This window comes from Pseudorasbora parva, chromosome 14 (assembly GCF_024679245.1).
Source record: "Pseudorasbora parva isolate DD20220531a chromosome 14, ASM2467924v1, whole genome shotgun sequence".
NCBI classification, from domain to species: Eukaryota; Metazoa; Chordata; class Actinopteri; order Cypriniformes; family Gobionidae; genus Pseudorasbora; species Pseudorasbora parva.
Window position 1 is genome coordinate 25,585,171 of NC_090185.1, and position 22,920 is coordinate 25,608,090.

A 22,920-nucleotide genomic window follows, 5' to 3' on the forward strand; every position below is an offset into this window, starting at 1 on the left:
CAACCCCCAAACCGTACCGCAGTAACCCTGCACCCTCCACCCTAAAACCGCCCCCGTGCAGGGAGAGAAACGAAGAGGGGGAGAGGTGGAGCGATTGCGAGGAGCAGGAGAGAACGGCAGTGGGAGCGTGAAGCTTTGGTCTGCCCGCCCTGAGGGAGGCTCAGATCGAAGGTCTCTTTGCCCATGGGTGAATTTAACCTGCCATGTAGACACTCATGAATTTCATACCCTGCTACGGCTCAACCTTCAGCCTTCGTATGGCGCGCCCGAGCCTATGGGACAGGTGACAGAGAACCGCAGGAGTCTCTCCCTCTCTCGCGTGTGCTGTTTCTACCTGGGTGTCTTTATGCTCGTTTGTACATTCCTACTGTCAATACTAAAACATCCCGAGAGAAGAATTCCAGGCGCTCAGATAAATAAGTAAGTAGGTAGGGAGGTAGCTAGGTAGATAACTCTACAAAAGACAACTGCAACTGCGGTGGTATGATACACCAATGCATTAACGGTTATAAATCATGTTGGGGTCCTAAAAAAGCCTTGTTAGAGATCCCTAACATGGCAGTCTGTAAATGATATCGTGTGGCACCGGCCCCAGGAGCAGGTGCGAATGGATGATGTGGTCGTACGGATCCACCGGTTCCCAGGTGACGCAGGCGCCATTAAGACATGATTAAGGACAGCCCTGATTAAGCCCTTGCGGAGATTGTAGCTCATCCAGAAAAGCAGAGCGTCTGGATTTAGGAGCAAAGCGTCCTGTAGAGGGCGCTGTGAGTTCAGGTTTTCAGGATGCATGCGCTTCCTGACTCGCAGTGTTGTTTTCAGCAAAGGTGAATGCTGGAAGTATGCAATGTTAGACACGCTGCGAACTTGAGGTTATTTCGAGACACTTGCAAAACATCTTCAGTGTTTTTTTTGTGTTTGCACCAACATCATACCCATCATCACGGTGACATAAAACATCATTTTATACTCCTACACACAGATGCATAGTTTACTATACATAATGCATATCATATTGTAGAGTGAATGCAAGACAATAGTTAAATCTATTCTTGTATGCTAATTGTGTTGTGTTTACTGTAACCTTTCAACAATAGCCTATTAATTGTAAATGCAGAAATAGAAGTCCATCAAGCTTAATTGGATAAAAATTATGATCATATTAATATTCTAAATACACTGCAAAAGTTATATGATCGATAAGCCGACAACATATTCTTCATTGCTTTAACTCATCAAAATAAGTCAAGTTTCAACTAAGTTATACAAGATGCAACTATTTTTATTTTATTTAAGTTGAAATGACTTGAAACATTCAAGATGATTGTACTTAATTTAAGGCATTTCTTTCTTTTTACAGTATGAATTAAATTTGTGAGCTTGACATGACCGACCAAAACTTACTAGCATAATGCTAGAGCGTCTTTATGATATTTCGGTCCGTAGATATGGTTTGGGTTTCAATTATTTTATAATAATTTGTGTATCGCAATTAAAAATAAAAAACTAAGGACTAACTGTTTAAGTGCTACAAGTGAATTTAGGCATCACTGCATTATAATGTTCATTATATTATGCCATTAAATTAAATAAATAATATAATTAACTCTCTCAATACTAGCGTCTCCTAATGCCAAATAAGTGGATTAGACGAGAAATATGATTTAAGATACTTTATACTAAAATGTCTGACCTTAATGGTGAAAAATTACTTTTTTTTTAGTAATAACAACGTCTATAAAGCAGAAGGCAAGCTGTTAACAAATTTTGAAACTCTTGAAATGAGATTTTAAACAACAGGTCATCTCAAATATAAGGCGTGTTAAAACCTGCACCTCCTTGGGCAACATCTCCAAAAGTTGCTGTGTCACCATAGGGTGTCCTAGCCTAGCATCGTTAGGGATTCAAGATCCTGTACTCATCCAGACATCATATGTGTGGAGCGTGGTCGTGGGGTCAAGGCGACAGGAAAGGCCAAACTGTTCAATGAAATGGATACAGCCACTGGCACGCTTTGCTCTCAACTGGCCCCAGGGGCCGCCGGGAAGGCGCTTTTTTATAACAGACACATGGTTCTGCTCGCAGCCAGCCCTAATGAAACGCATCCGGGCCCTACTGAGTAATTAAAGGGCCTTTCCGCTGCATGCAATCTTCGTTTTTTTTTTTTTTTTTCAAAAAGGACAAAAAGAAACAGACAAGGAGGTTGGAGGGAGGAGCACTTACCTAGAGAATGAGCTGCGGTTGTTTTGGAACTGAAGAAGCGTCCCAAGCCCAGATCGCCCAGTTTCACCACTCCAGTGGCTGTGATGAAGACATTAGCGGGTTTAATGTCTGTGGACGGAGTAAATGTGAGTCTTAGTGGTTGATCATCATGTATCTGTAGCCTTTTTTGTTTCTTTTTTTTTGAAGGGGTTGTGTGAATGAACTTAAATATGTTAAAATATGTTAAAAAGAATTTTCTGCTGGTCCAGTCTGGTGAGTATTTTGGATTTTGTGATACCGGACACATTTTTAAAATAGCAAAATATTTTTCCTTCAAATCTTTTTTTTTTTTTTTTTTTGCAATGTATTTTTATATTTTCAAGAAATATTTATGCTGTTCTTTTTATAATATATAAATCTAATATATAATAATATAATGACCCTGCGTCCAATGACCAATAATAACAAAGGCAAATATATATTTTATAACTTATTAATATCTTTATTGTAAATGTTTTTTTCTGTTTCTTTGTCTTCCATTTTCTCTTTATACCGATTTTTCAGCAAGTGAGAAATTATTCAAAATGTAAAGTAAATCAATAAATAAAATCTTTTTTTACAATTTGAGATAGTCTTACCGAGTCTTTTTAAAGTCTCTCTTTTTTTTTTTAAAGTTTCAATAATCTCGCACCTAGATAACACTATCTCTTCAAATCAGTAAATCAATGTGCAACTTAGAACATTACAGATAACAAAAAATGTGGTTATCAAGGAATAAAAATGGATGATCAACGATTATAAAACTGCCAGTGGCAATAAAGCCCTTTCTTCCATGAGCCCTAAATGACAAGTATGTAACTTTGTGAACAAAAAGCATTCAAATTTTGCAAAAAAATCATGAGGAGCAGATTGCGTGTGAACCTCTTGATACGATTGAACAGAAACGCACCAGTCGGACTGAAGAAACATTTCATTCAAATCCAAAGCAAACAAAAAACGACCTACATAAATGCTAGGAAACGTTTAAGAAAGGTTAACGGAAAGGTTACCATTAGCACGGTATTACACATCACCTTGGCTTAAATGACTTTCAAGAGACCAGCCAGGACATGGCGGTGCAGGAAGCATGTGCTCGTGTTTGATGTCAGACACCTCTGGACATGAACTTTTCCAACAGTAACATATACATACAGGCCAGGTGCTTAAAAAGAACAAGATCTGAACCGACTGCCACCACTGTGAAAAACCCCGCCACAGGAGTTTACAATCAACAAGGGAAACGATGTGAATGTAAACCCATGGCCTGCTGTAACCTTTACCGAAACATACACTCACACGGGTCTCGCATGTTACAATACTTCGACAAGTGTTGCGTAAATACATGGGAACTGGGGAAGACGGTCTCAGGTCGACATGGACAGTTGCGTCATCGTGCTTGTTTTCAAATGGCAAGAGGATGATGCAATGCGCTCGGCAGTGTGTCTGGTCAAGCCTGTGCATAGCTTAGACCTTAGAGCCTCGTCTCAGAGCTGATGAGAAACAGATGAGAAGTTTTTCTCTTCTTCATAATATCAATAAAACACAAGGATGATGTAGTGGGGTGTCAATGATGTCCCAATTAGCAATACAGCATGATGTTCGACTAGTCATCCAACAACTGAATATTTGATTAGTGGTGTGACTAGTTTGTAGGTTTTAATGTTTTAACACTGGCACTCTGTCTAGCTTGAACACAAGAATGCATCTTATGAGAACTCGCCCTTGAGAAATCTGTCCGATTGGGGTCAGATGAACCCAACAAAAGTCTAATTAAATGAGACTTCCTTAAAGTCACCATGAAACCTGCCACTCATGCGATCATAGGAATTACATTAGCAAACCACACCCATCCAATCAATTCATGATGGACAAAATTAAGTCTCAGCCTACATTTTTTCTTGTTGGAAAAGCTGTTTCACTTCAGTATACGTCTCAATATGGAAGAAAATAGTATTGAAACTATTGGGGTAACATTTAGCGTACGTCACATTTTTGTGGGGGTCGATATCAAAAAAAATATTTTAATAGGAACCCATGCAATCCGGGATTCCCGAAAACTTTCAAATGCGTATTTTACACTGTTTGTTAATAGGCCAGAGATAAACTGGTTTCTCCCAAGGGTTATTTTTCTCCATCATGCCCTGATGGAGTTTTGGTTCCTTGCCACAGTCGCCTCTGGCTTGGCTTGCTCAGTTAGTGACATTAAAATTTCGATGCAAGTTATTCAACTAAATATCCAAATAAAATTAATTTATTAGGCCTTAATTAATTGTATGAACTATAATACTGATCTCCCAACATTGCCGCTATATGATAAATTAAAATAAGCTGATAACATCACTGTTTTCTCCAGAACGACTGTACAGCCAAATCAAATTTTGTTACAGTATTGTCCTGTTTAACACTGTGAAGCTGCTTTGAAACAATCGTCATTGTAAGAGCGCTATAAATAAAATTGACTTGACTTTTAAAATCTGTCAAATTTGTGTGTTTCATATGTACACTATTGAGAACAAAAAAAGCGACCTTATTGGGTAGGTGAAATGTCATTACATGTCTTTAAAAATATGACAAAAGCAATAAAATGTCACTTAAGTGTAGATTATGTACCCCTTAAAAGTCTGTTTCTACATGTATATGTCACTAGACTTGTGTGTACCTCTGTGCATGACGCGGCGGGAGTGCATGTGCTCCAGTGCACTACACAGCTGAACAAAGTACTTCCATACTGTCTTCTCTGGAATCAGCCGTTTTTGTTTCTTGAAATGCTGCAGGCAATAAACAAATAAATAAATAAATGTTAGCGGCACAGGCTTTTCATAGACACATGCAATCTTCGTTAACCCAGAACATCGACGTTTTACTTGATACTCTTTAGCAGTCAAACAGCTCAACTGACTATTTGAAACGTACTGTTTTTTAAGGATATTAAGATGTTAAGTGTTCCAAAAGCTCAGCATGGACTCCTGGTAGGTTTAAAGCGGTGACCATGGATGTAAAAGGCTCTGGGTTTGCCTATAATCTGATGCAGGCTCTAGATTGAAACCCCTCAATAAACTTTCCTTCCCTTTTCATTTGAAGCAACTGCAATGGAAAACATCTGAAGTTTGTGAGTACAGCAGGAGCCTCATGGGGAAACAAACATTTAGGGAGGCTTTCAAGATGCACACATGCTTAGGATGATTACGGCATACAAGCGCTAAAAAACATCTCAATGAATCTGACAGAATGCAATTAGATAATGCCGACATGATCTTTACATCGGGGACGCACAATATGTTTTGAACAAAATAGTTTTATCGGTCGATACGGAATATGAATTAGTCAATATTGCATGTTTATCTAAGGATGCTCAAGACAAGTTTGCTGTACTCCTGCAATACCCTAAATAGATACTGATAGTAATGATGCACCAATAGCACTTTTTTACACTTACTTTGCACTAACAACATCCTAAATATGGAAATACGGTTAAATAATGTATAGTTGTCAGTGTACGACAAGCTTTTCTTGTGAATGTATGCAGATACTTTGATACATGAGAAGTGCGTTCGTACCGGACACGTGTGTGGTTGGCGTGTAATGAACAACAATACCTAAAGGCAGGCGTACACTGTGTGAATTCAGACAATCGGGAGTTTGTAAGATATTGCACACGCTACGAGTGAGTTAACTTGATAAATCGAAGTTAACGTATTACGTTAGTTCTCAAATGTCAACAGAACTGAACTGCACTGTGTTGCCAAATCTGCGTTTTCTCCGGGGGTTAAAGCATTTAATCCCCCAAACGCCATTTTTTTTCCAGAGAAGCTTAAAGGATCTGCTACTAACATATTGGTGCCAGATACCACATCACACCTTCAGGGGTCTAGTGGAGTCCATGCATTGACAGGTCAGGGTTGTTTTGTCAGACTATGTCTGAATTGGATTCAGAATCGTGATCAAAACACAGATGGAGTAGATCGAGTCCATCCACTGCCCCAAAGCTTCAGACCTATCACTCATCCAGGGTTGACATTTCATTCTGTAACATTAGGCAGTTTTGATTTATATCCTGTTTAATATGTTAATGATTGCATTATTTTACATCTGTTTACATATGCTATCGCTTGTTTGTGCTTCTTCTTCACCTGTGTTTTGATCAGGAGATTGAGTACTCTTTCAGAAGATGTGTAATAGCGCCCTCTAAGACAGAAATCGGAAAGACTGAAAATTCTGTTAATGGCAGGGAAGCGATGTCTCTCGTAAATGACGGACATTTCCACCGATGGCAGGTAAAGAGTTAAAAGTTTATGAGCAAACAATCTGTTCATAAATTGGATGCAATACCCAATGCAAGGGTTTTACAGTATTGTAATTCCCTGATGATTTTACATGTTTTAAACAAAAAGAAGATTTTAAAAAAGAATCTTTTGGCTCTTTTAAGACCAGGAGATTGCTATTAAATCACATATTTGTACTGACCAATAATTTCTTGACAAGGTTTGTGGGAAAAACTGAATACTTAATAAGTGCGTTTTTGGTATTATTTGCTTTACCAATTTGACATCAAAGTGCAACGTTTTTCTTAATAAAACAGATCTTTAAGCCTCGTTGACAATTCTGAATAGCACTTAGTAAAACCAAATGGTGAGTCTGATAAAGCATCAAATGATCCTCTTTAGAATTCTGCAAAGATTCAAAGCTTTTAGTACGGTGTCATCCAGTGCGCTCGGTTTAGTCTGGATGAGGTCCTTGAGTGCATGACCTTGCTTCAAAGCAGAAACCAATATGACGTTATGCTATTAATTAAGACAGAATGAAGCTTGCTTAGTCAAAATGGCTCAGTAATTATGACCTTTTCACATGCAGTCTCAATAATTGAGCCACCGGCAATGAAGTAAACCTGCTTGTCGAGGCAGTTAAAAGGGGTCGGGAATTGATTAACAAAACAAAACCGAGGTTATTTTAGCGCGACATATTACTTCATTGTGCGAATGCTCACTCCGCCTATTTTGAGCCTCGTCCCCACTCATACTGCTTCAAAAAAATGATCAGAACAGCGGTGAGCGTGCGGTCTCGAGCCCCAGAAAACCTTGGCCCACATCCATACAAAGCCGGTGGATCTATTCTTCCCCTGCCTTTCTATTTGCATATCAGAGGGCTGTTTGATGTCAATGAGGGAGAGCGGCAGCCCCCTCTGTGCCTTTAAAAAGCAAACACGGCACATGCAATATTCTGTAAGTACATGCAAATGAAGGGGCCATTTGATTTCATTTGAATTCCGAGATGGACAGAAAGAATTGAGGAGGGGGCTAAGACAAAAAAAAAAAAAAAATCAAAAAGAATTAAAAAACAAGTAAAATGTATGCATTCGGACCGTCTGTTTTACATATGGCTCAATGTTTTCGGTTGTACAATGCTGAAGGGATTATCCCTGGTATACATCTTTGGAGTGACATTGTTTATTAAAAATAAAATTAATTAAAGCGCTGCTGAGCAGAAGGGCTGAGAAATCCAGCGGCGCAGTGGAGCCGACCGAAGTAGCTGACGGTCGGGATATTTGCACAAGCGAGCGTTATGATGCATATGTCGAAGGCGTCATACTAATCCGTCCTGTTCCTCATTTACAGACGCAATCCTTCTGCAAACGCTTTGTTTGCGCCGCGAATGATTTATGCGGGTGGAGATTTGGCAGCGAAGGGTTTTACATGCAGACCATTAAATGTGGAGCATCAGGTTGTAGATGCGAGGTGCGGGGTTGTCAGGAGGAAACAGGATGGCTGAGCCAATCGAACGTGCGGGAGCTACATGATTCTAATAAACAATACGATTCTTGTAACACAACCAAAGGGATCCCAAAAACGTGTTTGTGGTGCAGATCATTTTACCTTCGTTCAGCCGTCTAGCAGCCGGGGTGGTGGGAATACTCTGAGGGGGGAAAAAAAAGAAACTGCTGACAAATCGGCATGTGTCCTTACCTTTATCATTTGTGAGAGGTCCCCTGCGTCTGCGAGTTCCAGTACTATATTTAGCTCGTTCTCTTCAATGAATGACGCGTGGTATTTAATTACATTGGGGTGGTTCAATTGCTGTGGAGAGAAGGGACAGAGGAAAAAGGCAGAGTGTCAGTGACTGTTTAAATATTAACAAGACTCTGCAGGTCAGGAAAGCCTGCAAACATGAAGGCGGCAGAAACCAACGCCGAAGCTTGTATGAAGGTAAACGTGACATTATCATCTAGAGTTTTAGGTACACTGGGGTCTTCCAAACCGAACGACTTGAATTGAACACAACCGAGGTACAACCAAAAATTACATAAAAAATTAGGAGCAATTGAGGTTGTAAAAATGCACCAATTTAGTGTGATTTAAAAAAGTATATTAAAAATATGCCAGTCCGATAGTGTGTGTGTGTGTGTGTGTGTGTGTGTGTGTGTGTGTGTGTGTGTGTGTGTGTGTGTGTGTGTGTGTGTGTGTGTGTGTATGTATATGCATATGCAATTATACATGTGTGTGTGTGAGATGTGAGCACATTTATTTAACCTAAATTGTGGTCCTTATGAGGAAACAAACTTATAAATCACACAGAATGAGTTGTTTTGTTTTTTTTATCTAAAAATACAGAAAGCTTTTCTGTGTTGGGTAGGTTTGGGGGTAGGGGATAGAATATACAGTTTGTACAGAATAAAAAAAACATTAAGTCTATAGAGAGTTCCCACAATGATAGTGAATCAGACGTGTATGTGTGTGAATGTATGCATGTATGTATATATTTTGCGCTTGAACAAACAATAACACAAAATGGCCGCTTTGTCAAATATACTCATAAGAGCAGTCTTAAATGAGTTAAATAACATCTAAAACGAACTTAAAGAGTTTTGAGAAAATAAGATGCGCGTGACAACGCGTCAGATCCGCATCATGTTCGGTAGACCATAAAGTGACAGTAGCCTAATAAACCAGTTGCTTTAATGTCTGTCATTAATGTTAATCAAAGAAAAAAGCTAACAAAGATTTTGAAGAGAATTGTAGCTTTATTAAAGATCTATATTTAATTTATTATTTATGCAGTGGATAGTGTTTGATAACTATTCAATTTCTGTATTTATAACAACTAGGAAGGCCACAGGTAAATATGGCATTTATTATAATGCCTAATCATTTATTAAAGCCTAATAAATGTTGAAATTGATAAAGCTTTCAATTATACTGTACTGTTGAATATCTATCATTTCATACTGTCCTTTTCATAAAAAGGTGCCATTAAAACTAATATTTAAAATATACTTTAAGTAGTTTCTACATTATTTTGGAGAGTAAATGTGAATTTATTACAATATAAAAATACTAAAAACATTAATTACAGATTAGAGAGAGAGAGAGAGAGAGAGAGAGAGAGAGAGAGAGAGAGAGAGAGAGAGAGAGAGAGAGAGAGAGCGACTCACTTTTTTTAAAAAGCATAAAGTTATACATATATACAGTACATACTATTATTATGATATTATCACTATGTAAAAACTTTGCAACTACACATTTAGATGGTTGCTAAGCTATTGCTAGGTGGTTGCCAGGGTCTTCTGGTTGGTCAAAAGTCAAAATGTCCACCCTCAAGTCTCTCCATATGGCTTATGTCCCTCCCTTAATGTAAGTCTAAAGGATTTTTCCAGTATTTTATCATCAACCAGCTGGAATTTAAATATCAGACTTAATAGCGCACCTCAAGGCACGTGCTTTTAAGGTATCATTAGCATATGCAAGTTATGCTACAAAGTTTAATACTCAATATGAGCAATAGTAAAACTGATGCTTGCCTTGCAAACAGAAGAAAACAAACGCATTGAATCCTATGGCTGATGTTAACATTAGAGGCCAGACAGGAGGAGTGCATGGCAGAACGGCACGATCCCCCCCAGCCCAAGCCTTCAGCTTTTCCGTGTTTCCTGTTGGTCGGTCAATGAGAAGAAGAGTTGCAATCGGTTCGTAGCGCTGAAGACGACTGGGGGTGGGGGCAGCAAAAATAAAAGGAAACAAGTGTATCAATGAGAAGCGAGACAGGCAAAGGCCCTCGCGGACGGGAGGGTGCCGGGCCCCCGCTACGTGCTGTGACACAGCAGAGGGGGTTATTAAAGAAATGTTCATGCCCCGCGCTGATATAGGGGAGGACGTGCGCGCCTCTGTCGCCATCCTGTGACTTTCGTTAGATGTATTTTTGGATCACACAGCTGCAGCGAGTGCAGCCGGCGGTGTCAGCCCCATTCTTGCTTCCCCTTAGCTGGCACATCCAATGTGGCGGACATGAAACGTGGCGCGATGTTGACTTTAATCATGTTAAACGCTGTAATTTCACTCTCGTTTTCCGTTGGGAACAATATTAAGCCAACCCTCTGTTTACGACGAGGCAGATTACAGTGACAATTATATTATCCCAACTCACACTTGTGGGTTCTGCGCGCGATTCAATAATCCCAGTGATTCCTCTCGAGTCTCCAAACGTTAATATAGTCGAGGGGTTTGTGCTTCGAATGGATTACAGCATTGATCCATCGCAGGAATCCAAGTGAGGGTGGTTATGAAGTGGAAGTATCGTTTGGATTTCTGTTGTGGAAAAAAAAAGTAGAAAGCAAAACATTTCCGCATAACAGCGTAATTTTGTGAAACGGGAGGGTCTAAAAGTGACAGAAAAACAAATAGACAGATACATCAGGGAGGGGCTGCTCATGCCGGTCTGCCTCATTATTTTGATTTGCGACTCTTTCGTATTTTTCCCCAGCTTTGTCCACTGAGGTAGAAGGCATGAGTCTGTGTTCCACGCAAACTGCTTATTAGCGGCTTGAGGTGAGCTGGTTATAACGACTGAATTCATTAGCACTGGAGTAGAAATGATCGTGTAAAGGGAGACAAAAAGGGGGCGAATGAGCGACAGGAAGAGGAGGAGGAACAGGATAGGAAGACCAGGAACGAGGCCAGTTTTGCCGCAGCCTCTGACCCCGGCGCATTCGCTTGGCAAAGTGTTGTTAAGGAGCGTAGCGGTGACCTCAGTCACCTCGCCAGCTACGTGACCTCTTCACCCGACACCTCCGCCTTCTCCCGTGGGAATGGAGGTATCTCAGGGGACTTAAAAGCTTCTTTCTGCTTTATTCTTTCATATTGATTTTATCGGTGGAGGTTGCCAGGTCACTGTACAGTTGCCACAAAGAAAATCATTAAAAAGATATCCAAGCACAATGTAAACCCTAACGCTCAAAATAATGAATTGGTTTGAGTTGAGCCAACTCAAATTAAACACATAAGTTCAATCAAATGATCTTTTATGAGTATTTAGAACTTTTTTTTTTTCTATAGAGTTCACAAATCTGAATTGTTTCATTGTTTTGAGCTTATTAACTTGTTTCTATTAATTTAGGCAAAATTAAATTGAACTGAGATTTCCATTTCCCAGCCTGCTTCACCATGACACTAGTAAATGCCAAAATTAAGTGTTATATTAGATGTTGTGCGCAAGATTAACGTTAAGTGGAAGATTTAGTAGTGCTTAATGTTTTGTTATGCCATTTTAGAAGAGTTTCTGTTATGTAGTTTTTTTTTTTTTTGTAGGGTTATCATCATGGTGGCGAGTGGAGCATGAGCTAGTTTGAGAACAGATGTTACATTTATTACATTGCTGTCCTCATTCAGCAAGTGCTAATGCTACCATATCATTCTGTAACAATTAGCAAGGTGGCATTTATTGAATTAGCTAATTAAAGCTAGTCAAGTTTCCACCATCAAATTTGAGATTACATTTTTTTATATATATATTTTAAATGTTTGAATTGGCTTACTTAAATATTTCAAGTTCAGAGCAATTAAAATGTATGATTACAAAATAAGAATCTGCAAGTTCTGCCTAAACTTTACATTTCTTAACATTTCAATTTTGGCCAACTTATTCGGGCTTACAGTGCATGTGGGTAAAGACAAATCCTTTATGTTCAGTTGAGGCATACAATTCTCTCAAATATGTTGTGGGACTCCCACATCACAATCAACAGAATTCGTCAAATGTCATAGAAAAGTAATGACTTTAGGTCACTTTGTTGCAAGAGATCTGTCTTTTGTCTGATTATTACTGTATATACAAAAGAGCAAGACTATAAAAAAAGCACCAGGGCGAAAAAGGAAGCAATTATGCTGTCTCAATGAAGATGCCTAAAGACGGAAATGGAACGAGAACTGGTTTGGCAATGGACGGCAATCGGAGCTGAAGCAATTAACATGACAACATGGAGAGAAGTGTGTGTGTGTGTGTGTGTGTGTGTCCTTATTCGACAACTGCTGCAAAAACACAACAGAGCAGTGAGAAGCCAGACACCTCAGATCAGCTAGACGTTAGCTCTTATTGGTGTTGTCATTAACTTTCGTTAGTGCTTATGCTACCGCGAGCCTCCGCCTGTTTAAGGTGGTTTGATGAACGACAAACGATTTACAAAGGAAAGATAGATTATGAAACATCAAAAGATTCATGGGAAAATGTGCTAAATTTCCTTTATGTTGCAGTTATCTTCATCCTCAATGTAACAGTGATTGAAAAAATAATATAGTGAAATACATTTTAAATGAAATACCATATAATTTGATCATATTCATGACTTTGTGGCCAATTAAAATGTTAGCAGGGCATTAAAAATCTTAAATAAATAAATAAAATAGATTTTTTTTAAATCCGTATTGCCCTGCAGAACGAGATAAAAACTGCATTTTGTGGCACTGCAAAGAAAAAGAAAAAGTGTCAATCTTGGCCTGGAGGAACGACACAAAGAGGACTGTGTTTCGCACTTGCCTAAACAGAAAGAGAGAGGAGAACGAGGAAGAGGGAGAGACGGATAGAAAGAGCTGAAGGTCTAATCCAGATCAATTGTTTTCTGTCTCTGAATCTCTCTCTCTCTCTCTGCGCTTCTCTGGTATCGGGTCTCGGCAGAGGCACCTTTAGAGATCCTAATAGCGGCACATGGTGTCGGTCTCTCTTTTCTCTGGTTTCTTACCTTCAGGAGATCTATTTCTTTGATGCAATCTTGCCGAGCTTTGGCATCCATCAAGTCGAATATCTATCAAAAGATCAAAAGGGAGAGAGAAAGAGGAAGGAGAAAGAGAGTTATGGCATAAAGATGGAAAAAGAAAAAAAAAAACAAGTAAAAGATGTTACTGATACAGGGAGGTAGGGCAAGAACGATGTGTGGGGGGAGGGGGGGGGGGGGGGGGCACGTCACACTGAGACCCAGGACCCCCAAACTTCTGCCCCACCACATCTACACCCCTCCTGCCTCAAGCATACCCGTTTTCATATATTCACCTATGTTTATGGTCTATCGAGAAGATGGAGGTTCATTTTTAGTTCATCCAGTTATTATTACATATTGTCTTTGAAATGCTTTTTTTATTGGTCAGTCACAGCCCTTGGCAGTCACATATTTTTGCAATAACCGTAAACAGTTTATTTGTGCTTGTTTCATGGCTGTCATGTCACTTAATTTTCTTTCTTCTTGTAATTCAAATCAATATTGATATATTTACTGATTTATTTATTTATTAATTTATATTTCAATTGATTAATTTTAACTTAATTCATTACTATTAACAATTTTTTTTATCTTTTAATTAAATGCATTTATTTGTATTAATTACTATATTTTTCAATTTATGTATTTACCCATATTAATTCATTTTTCTTTATTTTCTTACCAGTAAAATAATGTTTCCATTTTTACTTTATTTATTGATTTGTATTAACTAATTTATTGATTAGCATCAATTAATATATCTTGCATTTATTCATATTTAATTCTTAATTCATTTATATTTATTTATTTACTAGTTAATGTATTTATTTTTAATTATTTGCATTAAAAATTATTAGTATTAACCCATATTTTTATTGTTTATTTACTGTTACTTAATACATACAATAAACATTTTATTAAATATATTTAAATTAAATACAAGAATTAATTTATATATATATATATATATATATATATATATATATATATATATATAACCTTTAAAAAAACACTTTTCATGTCTGCATCTTAATAGAATTTATTTTGCGATAATCAGCTGACTGTACATAATATCTTACGCTCGCATTCATTTTCCATTTCAATGCACTACTTTTCATTAGTTTTCGTACATAAATGCGCTAGACGGACGTTTTGTTCACGTCTTGCATCTTTCGCAGCGTCTCGCACATGAACGCCGTACGTTAGATGTATCTGTTAAAGCACTGTTATGTTCATGTCTGTCCTGATTATGATAAAGCACACGGGGTAAACAGCAAACAGAAATTTTAACATTTCACGGCCAAACTTTCAAACCTAAAGAGAGCAAAAACTAGTCCTGAAGCAAATATCACATTCTTCATTCATGCAATCAGGGTTGCACTATATTTGCATCAGGAAACATCATATATGTTCATTTTCCTAATCACAAAAGGTGGAAATGTTGCCCATAGTGGACTTCCACACTGACAGCTCAGAAGCACATACAAAAATCAGAGTTATTGAAGTTTGCATTGCAATATGTAAGAAATATTACGTTTCCACAGCTCTAAATGTGCTTAAAAGGAAGCTTGCATTTTCAAGTCAATATCCATCTAATATAAGAACACAATAAGTGGCAGTGTGGATTAACTGCATTATGGGATATATTCGCAGAGTTTAGAGTGTTACTACCTGTCATTTTATAATGGCATATACAAAAATACCAATTCTTTCTCGGCTCATCATTAGTGTTAATAAAGTCAGTGGTAGTGATGGAGACGACCACTGTGGTGGAGGTGCCGTGTGTGTGTGTGTGTGTGTTAGGAAAGCAGAAGCGATGGTATCCGGGCACCGCTCTTTTAATCTAGAGCTTGCCAATTATTTCTTCCAGCACGTCTGCTTTGCACATCCGCAGGAAACTGTGTGTTTTGAGCTGGCTGTGTCTGTGAATATGTTTATGGCAAGAAAAGAAACGCAGTCAATCGTGATTTTCAGCGCAAAAGCCAATCGGATGATTGCTTCTGTTCAAATGAAATCCGAACAATTGTACTGAAGGGTGTTTTGGTGGTTTTCAATTGTTCAATCCCATACTGTTTTCATCTTATAATATTTGCTTTTGTTGTGCAAAATTCAAAACTCAATGTTCCAAAATACTGATTTGCTAAGCCAATGGCTTTGGATTAAAGTCGTTTCATTTGGAATTACACATTGTAGAAAACAGTATTTGAATTTCCCTTCAGATGAACAAATCAATATTCGTCACATGGAAGGTTCAGATTCAGACTTCAACATTCACCATGACTGGGCAGACATACCTAATATTTTAATAGAATTATTTGCAATAATTGCATTGCACACATTTAACCCTCTGGTGCTGTTCGTAAATTTTTTACTGAATAATTTAACATTTAGTTTTTTTTAACATTGTTTACTTCATCGGAATGGTCTGAAACTTGATAAAGGTTTTGGCGCTTGCTGTGTGAACACCAAAAAAAAAAAAAAAATGGACATGATTCGAAGAGGTTAAATGGTCCTAAAATCAATCTAATCAACCTCAAATTATGCTTGGATTAAAGCTTGTTTAGATTTATGGCTTTGATTTTCTTACAGTTTTAAAGTAAAACATGTTTTGGAAAACTTTAATTTCATATAAAAAACGATAACTTCGAACCATAAAAAGCAGTTTTGATTTATATGCTGTTTGATGTTGGTGGCCGCGTTATTTTACATATGTATCTGCCTATATATGCTATCGGTTGTTTCTGGACCTTCTTCACACGTGTTTTGATCAGGAGATTCTGTACTCTTTTAGAGGATGTGTCAACGCTCCCTAGCGTATAACAGTTTAAACAAAGAAAATTCTGTGTTTGGCGGAAAGAGTTAGGTAATTTCAATCAGAGCAATATTAAGAGACGTTCTAAAATGGATGAAACATGTATAAATATAGCTGGAAGTACCCATTAGTGGGGCTAAGCGCAAAGATAATAAGAGATGACAACATGGCTGGGAGTGTCAGACTAACTGCAACAATTAGCCATTAAAGACCTATTAAAATAATTTTAGCTAAAATAGCTGTAAAAATCACCGATATGGGGAAATTGGGTATCGCATGACTCAGCAATGCCTTGAATCTTTAGGGGCCAGTATCCGATTTTTGGCCAAAGAGAAGTTCTAAACAAAAATAAGTAATAACGATCACCACTAGGTGGTACAAAGTTTGGTCAGAATACAAGCAGCAGACAGTAAGCAGTATGGTGAGTTTTTTCGTACGTTATTCAAGAATGGACTGACCAATTGACTTGAATTCCATACATTTCTGTCGCCATTGTCTGAAGATGATCTGGTTAAATTTTCTTAAAAATCGGAGCAGCGGCCTACGACAGAACCATTTTCATGAGAGAAAATAACGTCATAGGGTAAAACCGAATCAACTTGAGCCAAGGAATTTTGTTTCCAACCGCTACGGTTCAAAAGTTGAGCGCAAACATAAGTCCAACTTTGAACAGATGGTGGCGCTACAGGGATTGATTAAGAGACTCCAAATGTGCTATGGTGACAGTTCAGACTGTCCTCTATCAGTGTGGCAAATTTCATAACTTTCCTGCAAGCGGTTCTATGGGCTGCCGTAGATTTTAGGGATGGGACGAAATATCGTTTGACAAAATATCGCGATACAAAACGTGACGAAACGCATCGAGGTCGAAAAAAATGTATCGCGAAATAAAGATAGATGGCACTGCTGCATGATTTGCGTAGAATGAGGGTGGGGTGCAGCAGCAAACATTAATAGGGAAAGAAAAGGGTTGACATTAGCATTAATATTCTAAACCAAAAATGCAGTTATTGCCTACATAAACTACCATATTTTCTGTTTAACTTTTATTAGACTCCAGAAAGAAAAGGGCGTTTTTTCACTGAGCACATTCTCTGCAGTCTGAGCGCGATGCACTGCAGCTCACTCGCTCATGTCTGAGGTAAATCATTAACACCATCACCGCTTACAGTAAACCTGTTTTATTGAACTAAATACATTACAATCGGCTAAAACGAATGCACAGGTTACTTTCCTGAACAAGCGCGCTCCCGAGTCCGTGTTCTTCACACTGTCCACGTGAATCGCGGCCCAGTTCGGCGCGCACGCGCAAAATACCGGCAGTTCAACAGGAAATGCGGATCTCTTAAAGGGGCCGCACTATATTCTTACTCGTGTAATATGGACATCCTCCAGGTATGGTGTGGTTCTGGTTCGCTCACTGGTACACATTAACAATTTTTCATACGAACTTTGCCCTGCTCTGAATTAAACTGCCAGTGTAAAAACTCCCTTTATATTCTTAAAATGAGAGAAATCACTAACAGTTACTTACTCATTATTTTTAAGTTTAGGCTTAAGAGAACAATTTCTTAGATAAACATATCTTTGACCTTTGATATGTCTAGTCTTCATGCTGTATTGATTATTATTGAATAAGTATGGTTTCACTAATAATAAATGTACATTTGCATAAAGAATGCATATTTGTCCATACCTATGTTGATTAGAGTATTAAAAACTTAATTTAAACTTAATTTAAGATACATTTACAATTGCTAAAAAGGTGCGATTTAAAATAGAGTTAACTCATGACAATCATGCAGTTAATCGCGATTCAATATTTTAATCGATTGAAAGCCCTACAGTGCCCTCCACAATTATTGGCACCCCTGTTTAAGATGTGGTCGCGGACTTCTAAAAATTCTTCTTTTTTTTTTAAACAACATAGAACCAAAATGCAAAAAAAGAGAAAAATCCTACCTTTCGTTTAAGTATATTACTTTGGTGGTAGAAAAATCAGATTTGAAAAAAATAAAAATAAAATTTGATATCGTATCGTGACGTATCGTATCGTAACCCTGGCATATCGAGGTGCATCGTATCGTGAGTTTAAGTGTATCGTCCCATCCCTAGTAGATTTCCAGAGCGGAAGAAGAAACAGAAAAAAAAATGCAAATAATAAGAAAGGCAACTAAAAACACTTAATATATTTAGCTATAATGCTGGACCTATAATTTACAGATGTACAATACACTTAAAAACCTCATTATGGGATGTAAAATATAGTCATGCAGAATAAGGTATTAGTATATACTTTTTTCCTACTAATAAATAGCCAATATCTTTGTAACATGCATGCTAATAAGCAATTAGTTAATAGAATTTGAATATTTAGGGAATAAACACATTACGTAACAAAAGGAAGTTCTTACCTGCACTTTTTTCAAAGCTACTGGAGTATGATCTAGTCTGTACGTAGCTCGATAAACCTCGCTGAACTGTCCCCTTCCGATCTTCTTTTCAATGGCAAAATTGGCTAAATTGTTGTAGCCCATATCCTGTTGGATTTTCTGGAAATGAAGAACAAAACAATAAGTACATTTCAAGAAAGCGCACTGCGCATCAGACAGCTTTCGTTTTGCGCTTTTCCGTTCGTCTCAAATTTAAAATGACAAAACAAACATGTCCCCGCAGATCGGCCATTGCTAGCCAAACTCCGTGATTGTTTTTGTTTATATGCCAAGAGATGGAAGAAAACTCTCGGGGGCATCTGGGATAGGTGTCATTAGGGCGATATGTCAGGGCAAGAGAGTGTGGGAACAAATCAAGACTAACAATCCATGTTGAATCCAAAGCGCCGTATGAATCCTTGCCGTATACTGTCTGGACGAATCAGGCAAGTGGTGACATCCCTACTTCTGAAGTGACTTATGCTGGACCAGTTAGTGACAAACCGCCCAGAGTGCTCTTCTCAAGAATTTGTGCGGCGCCTTGACACTTGTGCTCTAAAATTAAAAATCTAAACAAAACCCAGAATTAGCCCCTCGGAGGTGGCGTGAGCAAATAAAATAATGAATTAACACTCTGACCTTTAGAGGCTTTTCGAGTGTAAACTTGAATCCTGCAAACGTTCTGGCAACTAGAGGTGACAGATAGTGGAACGCAATGTCATGTCATGGCGAACTACCCAAAGATGGCCATAAGATGGCCTTGAAGGCAAATTATATTGTGAAGATGGCAAAGGGAGGGGAAGGATGACACAATTGTAGTCTTGTAAACAAACTAAATCTCTTTTATTTATAGTCATGGCATGCATTTTCATTTTGTGATTCCAAGTTAAGCTTAAGCATCACAAACTCCCTGAAATGTTCCTCCATTAAGATTCAGTTATAGCAACAAATGACAGCTCAATGTGAATGGCATAAGCGTCTTTCTTACAGTACAAGAATACTTGGACGATCTGTCAAATCCATCAACATTATTGTGTAAAACTGTCTGATATATATAACAGGTTGAACTGAAATAAATGAGTTGGAGGAAGCACTGCAGATGCCGGAGGGGTGGATGTAGATCAAGGGGCGACCAATTTAAGAATTTCATTGTTTTCTAACTTGACAGCTTTAAGGGGGGAAAAAAAAGGTGTGAGCCAAAGAATTGCCCCATCCAATTAACACACTGAGGTAGCTTGTTTTTCCATGTGACAACACGCTCTCAGCCCCTTCTTCCAGGGACACATCTGGTGTAGCAGAAGAAGCGCTCTTTCTGCCACTGCAGCGAAGAGAGAAAGCGGAATCTGACTAAATGTAACAAATTCAAACTAATATACAAGATACCAGGTTTCTTGGCAACATTTAGTTATATTGTGTCAAATCCAGAGAAGTTAATGGGGGGGGGGGGGTTATTATTTCAACACAATAGCAAGTTGGAAAATAAAATAGTTTTTATAGGTTATACAAAATGGGTGAGGCACAGGGTGATCTAACTTGAAAGTAAAAGATAAAGGGTTAGTTCACCCAAAAATGAAATTTCTGTCATTAATTACTCACCCTGATGTTGTTCCAAAACCGTAAGACATTCGTTCATCTTCGGAAAACAAATTTAGATATTTCTGATGAAATTCGGGACCTTTCTGTACATCCATAGACAGAAATTTAATGAACACTTTCAAGGCCAAGAAAGGTAGTAAAGCCATCGTTAAAATTGTAATCTTAATTTAATGAAGTGATAGGAATATTTTTTGCGCACAAAAAAACTAACAAAATAATGACTTCATTCAACAATTTCTTCTGGCCTGTGTCAGACTCTTGCGCTGTTGATGTAACACAAACAGAGCAGCGCTTCCAGAATGCTGGGTTACCATTGGCCGATACTGTTCACGTGAGCACCACGAGTCACTGTATTCTCGTACGAGTATTCTCAAAGTAAAGGGTCAACCACTGTAGTCACAAGGACTATTTTATCAATGTCTTTCCTACCTTTCGGAGTCTTGAAAGTATTTATTAAATTGCTGTCTATGGAGGGCTCAGAGAGCTCTCGGATTCGATCAAAAATATCTTCATTTGTGTTCCGAAGATGAACGAAGGCCATACAGGTTTGGTATAACATGAGGGTGAATAATTAATGACAGAATTTTTATTTTTGGGTAAACTAAACCTTTAAAATACGAAAAAAATAAATGAAAATAGAAATAATTTAAGCTAAATAGAAATAGAAAAAAAAGAAACCAATAAAAAAGCACAAAAATAACTAAAACTGAAATTAAAATAAATGTTCATTCAAAATAATAAATATTATATATAAACAATGCTAAAATAACACTGATTAGTTAATTAAATTGAAATAAATTTCAAATATAATTTATACATATTAATATCTGCTTATATCTGAATATCAATATATATTGAAATATCCCTATATTTGAAACATTTTCAGCCAAATAAAACCATGTGGTGCAATTAGCGTGGTCCAACTGAACATGAAAAATGCATTTAAAAAAAACAGGACATAACATCAGAGAACCCCTGCAGACCCTACCCTTAAAACATCAGATAAATTATGAGTGCGCAAGGTTATTTCGTGTTGTAAAAACGTCAAGTGGTGCGACTGATGAAAAATGCAATTCAAAATATTATATTTTTTTTAATACCTACGTACAAACATCCACATTTACCGTCCAGCAAAATATGTTCAATGGACATTGGAACATGAATAATTTTTTTGATTTTTTTTACTTTTATTATTATTATTTTACATATTGTAGTTACACCACATTACATTTTAGAGACATGAAAGGATCATTTAACTTCCGAATGAAAATTTCCAGACGATTTCCTTTCCAACATGATTACGTAATGCATGAAGTCAAGGATGCTAGTGCAAGATGAGCATTTTTGGTATATGAAAATATATACTTTTCTCCCCCTTTCGTTTTCTTTAAAAATTACATTGTTTCGCTAGATAAGACCCTTATTTCTCGGTTTGGATCGTGTGGAGATCTTTGAAGCCCTTTTTCCTATCCTTTATTGTAGACTCTCTTATACGCCATTGACCCATAGATGATACATACATATCGTGTTGATTTGGTCAGCAGCGGATGGTCCGCAGAGGGGCAAGGCATTGCTTTCACTCCCCACATGGTTGCTTGACAAATGTTAGCATGAGCCTCTAAAGCGGCATGACAAGCGCATGCTGAGAGCAAAGTCGAGCTAATGTGTTCTGGCATGCGGCTCGCTAATCACACATTTACATATGCAATGACCTACATTTGCATGTCAGCTCGCGCACTGTCCGGCCTGATTAACGATGGGCACCTCCCAGCGCCGGGGAGGCCGGCATAGCGGCGGGAGGAGGCCAGAGGGTGGCGGCTTTTTTGGCAGCCGAAGGGACGCACTGCCAGCCAGGATTAGGTCTGACGCGGCCTGAGCTCCAGACACTTCATTAGAGGTAATCTGTTTAGCAGTGGGCAGTGTATGTAAACTTCACAGGCCATTTGCGGCACCTTTCTGCCCCCTGGCCTCGCCTTCAAAGGGCAGCAGGGGCGCCCTGACTGACAGCTTGTCTCATCCGTGGCTTTGCGCTGTCACACAATTTAGAGCACTGAGCTGACACGAGATGAACCGCAGCAGCCGAGGATCTCCACGACCGCCGGGGTCACTCGACAGCGGCGTGACGCGGTTTGTACAGATTGCAGCTTGCAGGAGGGGCGAGAGCTCAAAGGGCTCGTTGCCGCTCTGCATGAAGTGGAGAAAACAAAAATAACACACGGATGTGGGAGGCAAGGGGCCAAGAATGCCTTGAATTGGGATGCTGGACAACTTTTATGCAAAGCGTTCCATTCAGTGTGGGGTAGTAATGCATTACAAGTAACGCGAGCTATACAATCAGATTACTTTTTTCAAGTAACTAGTAAAGTAATGCATTGCTTTTAACTGTACAACAATAATAATATCGGAGTTACTTTTTCAAATAAGTAACGCAAGTTACATTATTTTCCTAATTATTGTCTGACAGCTCTCCTGATTAGCCTGGTCTTACCAGACTCTCGTACATTTCATTTGTACATAGAGTCTGGCCACTCTCTATTGGCAAACGTTTATTTCCGCGAAGGCGGGAACTCTGTTAAAGTTTACAACCATTGGATCTGCCCTGAGCCACTCTGGATCTAACGATCTAACTCGATCGCTAACGTTTGGTTATGACGTTCTTCACCTGTTTCACACATGGCAATCCGTCAAAATAAATGTGCAGGCCACCTCAGTGATAAAACCATAGGATAAAATCTAAAATTTGTGCATTCGGATTGTGATTTATTCACGCCACGGTGGAGGGGAGAGTTTTGTGATCGGGAATGCGCCGCTCACGTGGTCCG

At 38.4% G+C, this 22,920-nt stretch overlaps 1 protein-coding gene across 1 annotated transcript in view; it reads right to left on the reverse strand.

The window, feature by feature from the left end:
- nek7 (NIMA-related kinase 7) overlaps positions 1-22,920 on the reverse strand; it is a 79,654-nt gene that overhangs the window by 24,762 nt on the left and 31,972 nt on the right. The window contains exons 3-7 of the mRNA XM_067416070.1: positions 18,485-18,622; positions 13,244-13,306; positions 8,202-8,312; positions 4,901-5,009; positions 2,224-2,331 (exon numbers count right to left, since the gene is read on the reverse strand). Coding sequence (XP_067272171.1) covers positions 2,224-2,331; positions 4,901-5,009; positions 8,202-8,312; positions 13,244-13,306; positions 18,485-18,622 — 529 coding nt within the window. The remainder of the gene's footprint in view (positions 1-2,223; positions 2,332-4,900; positions 5,010-8,201; positions 8,313-13,243; positions 13,307-18,484; positions 18,623-22,920) is intronic.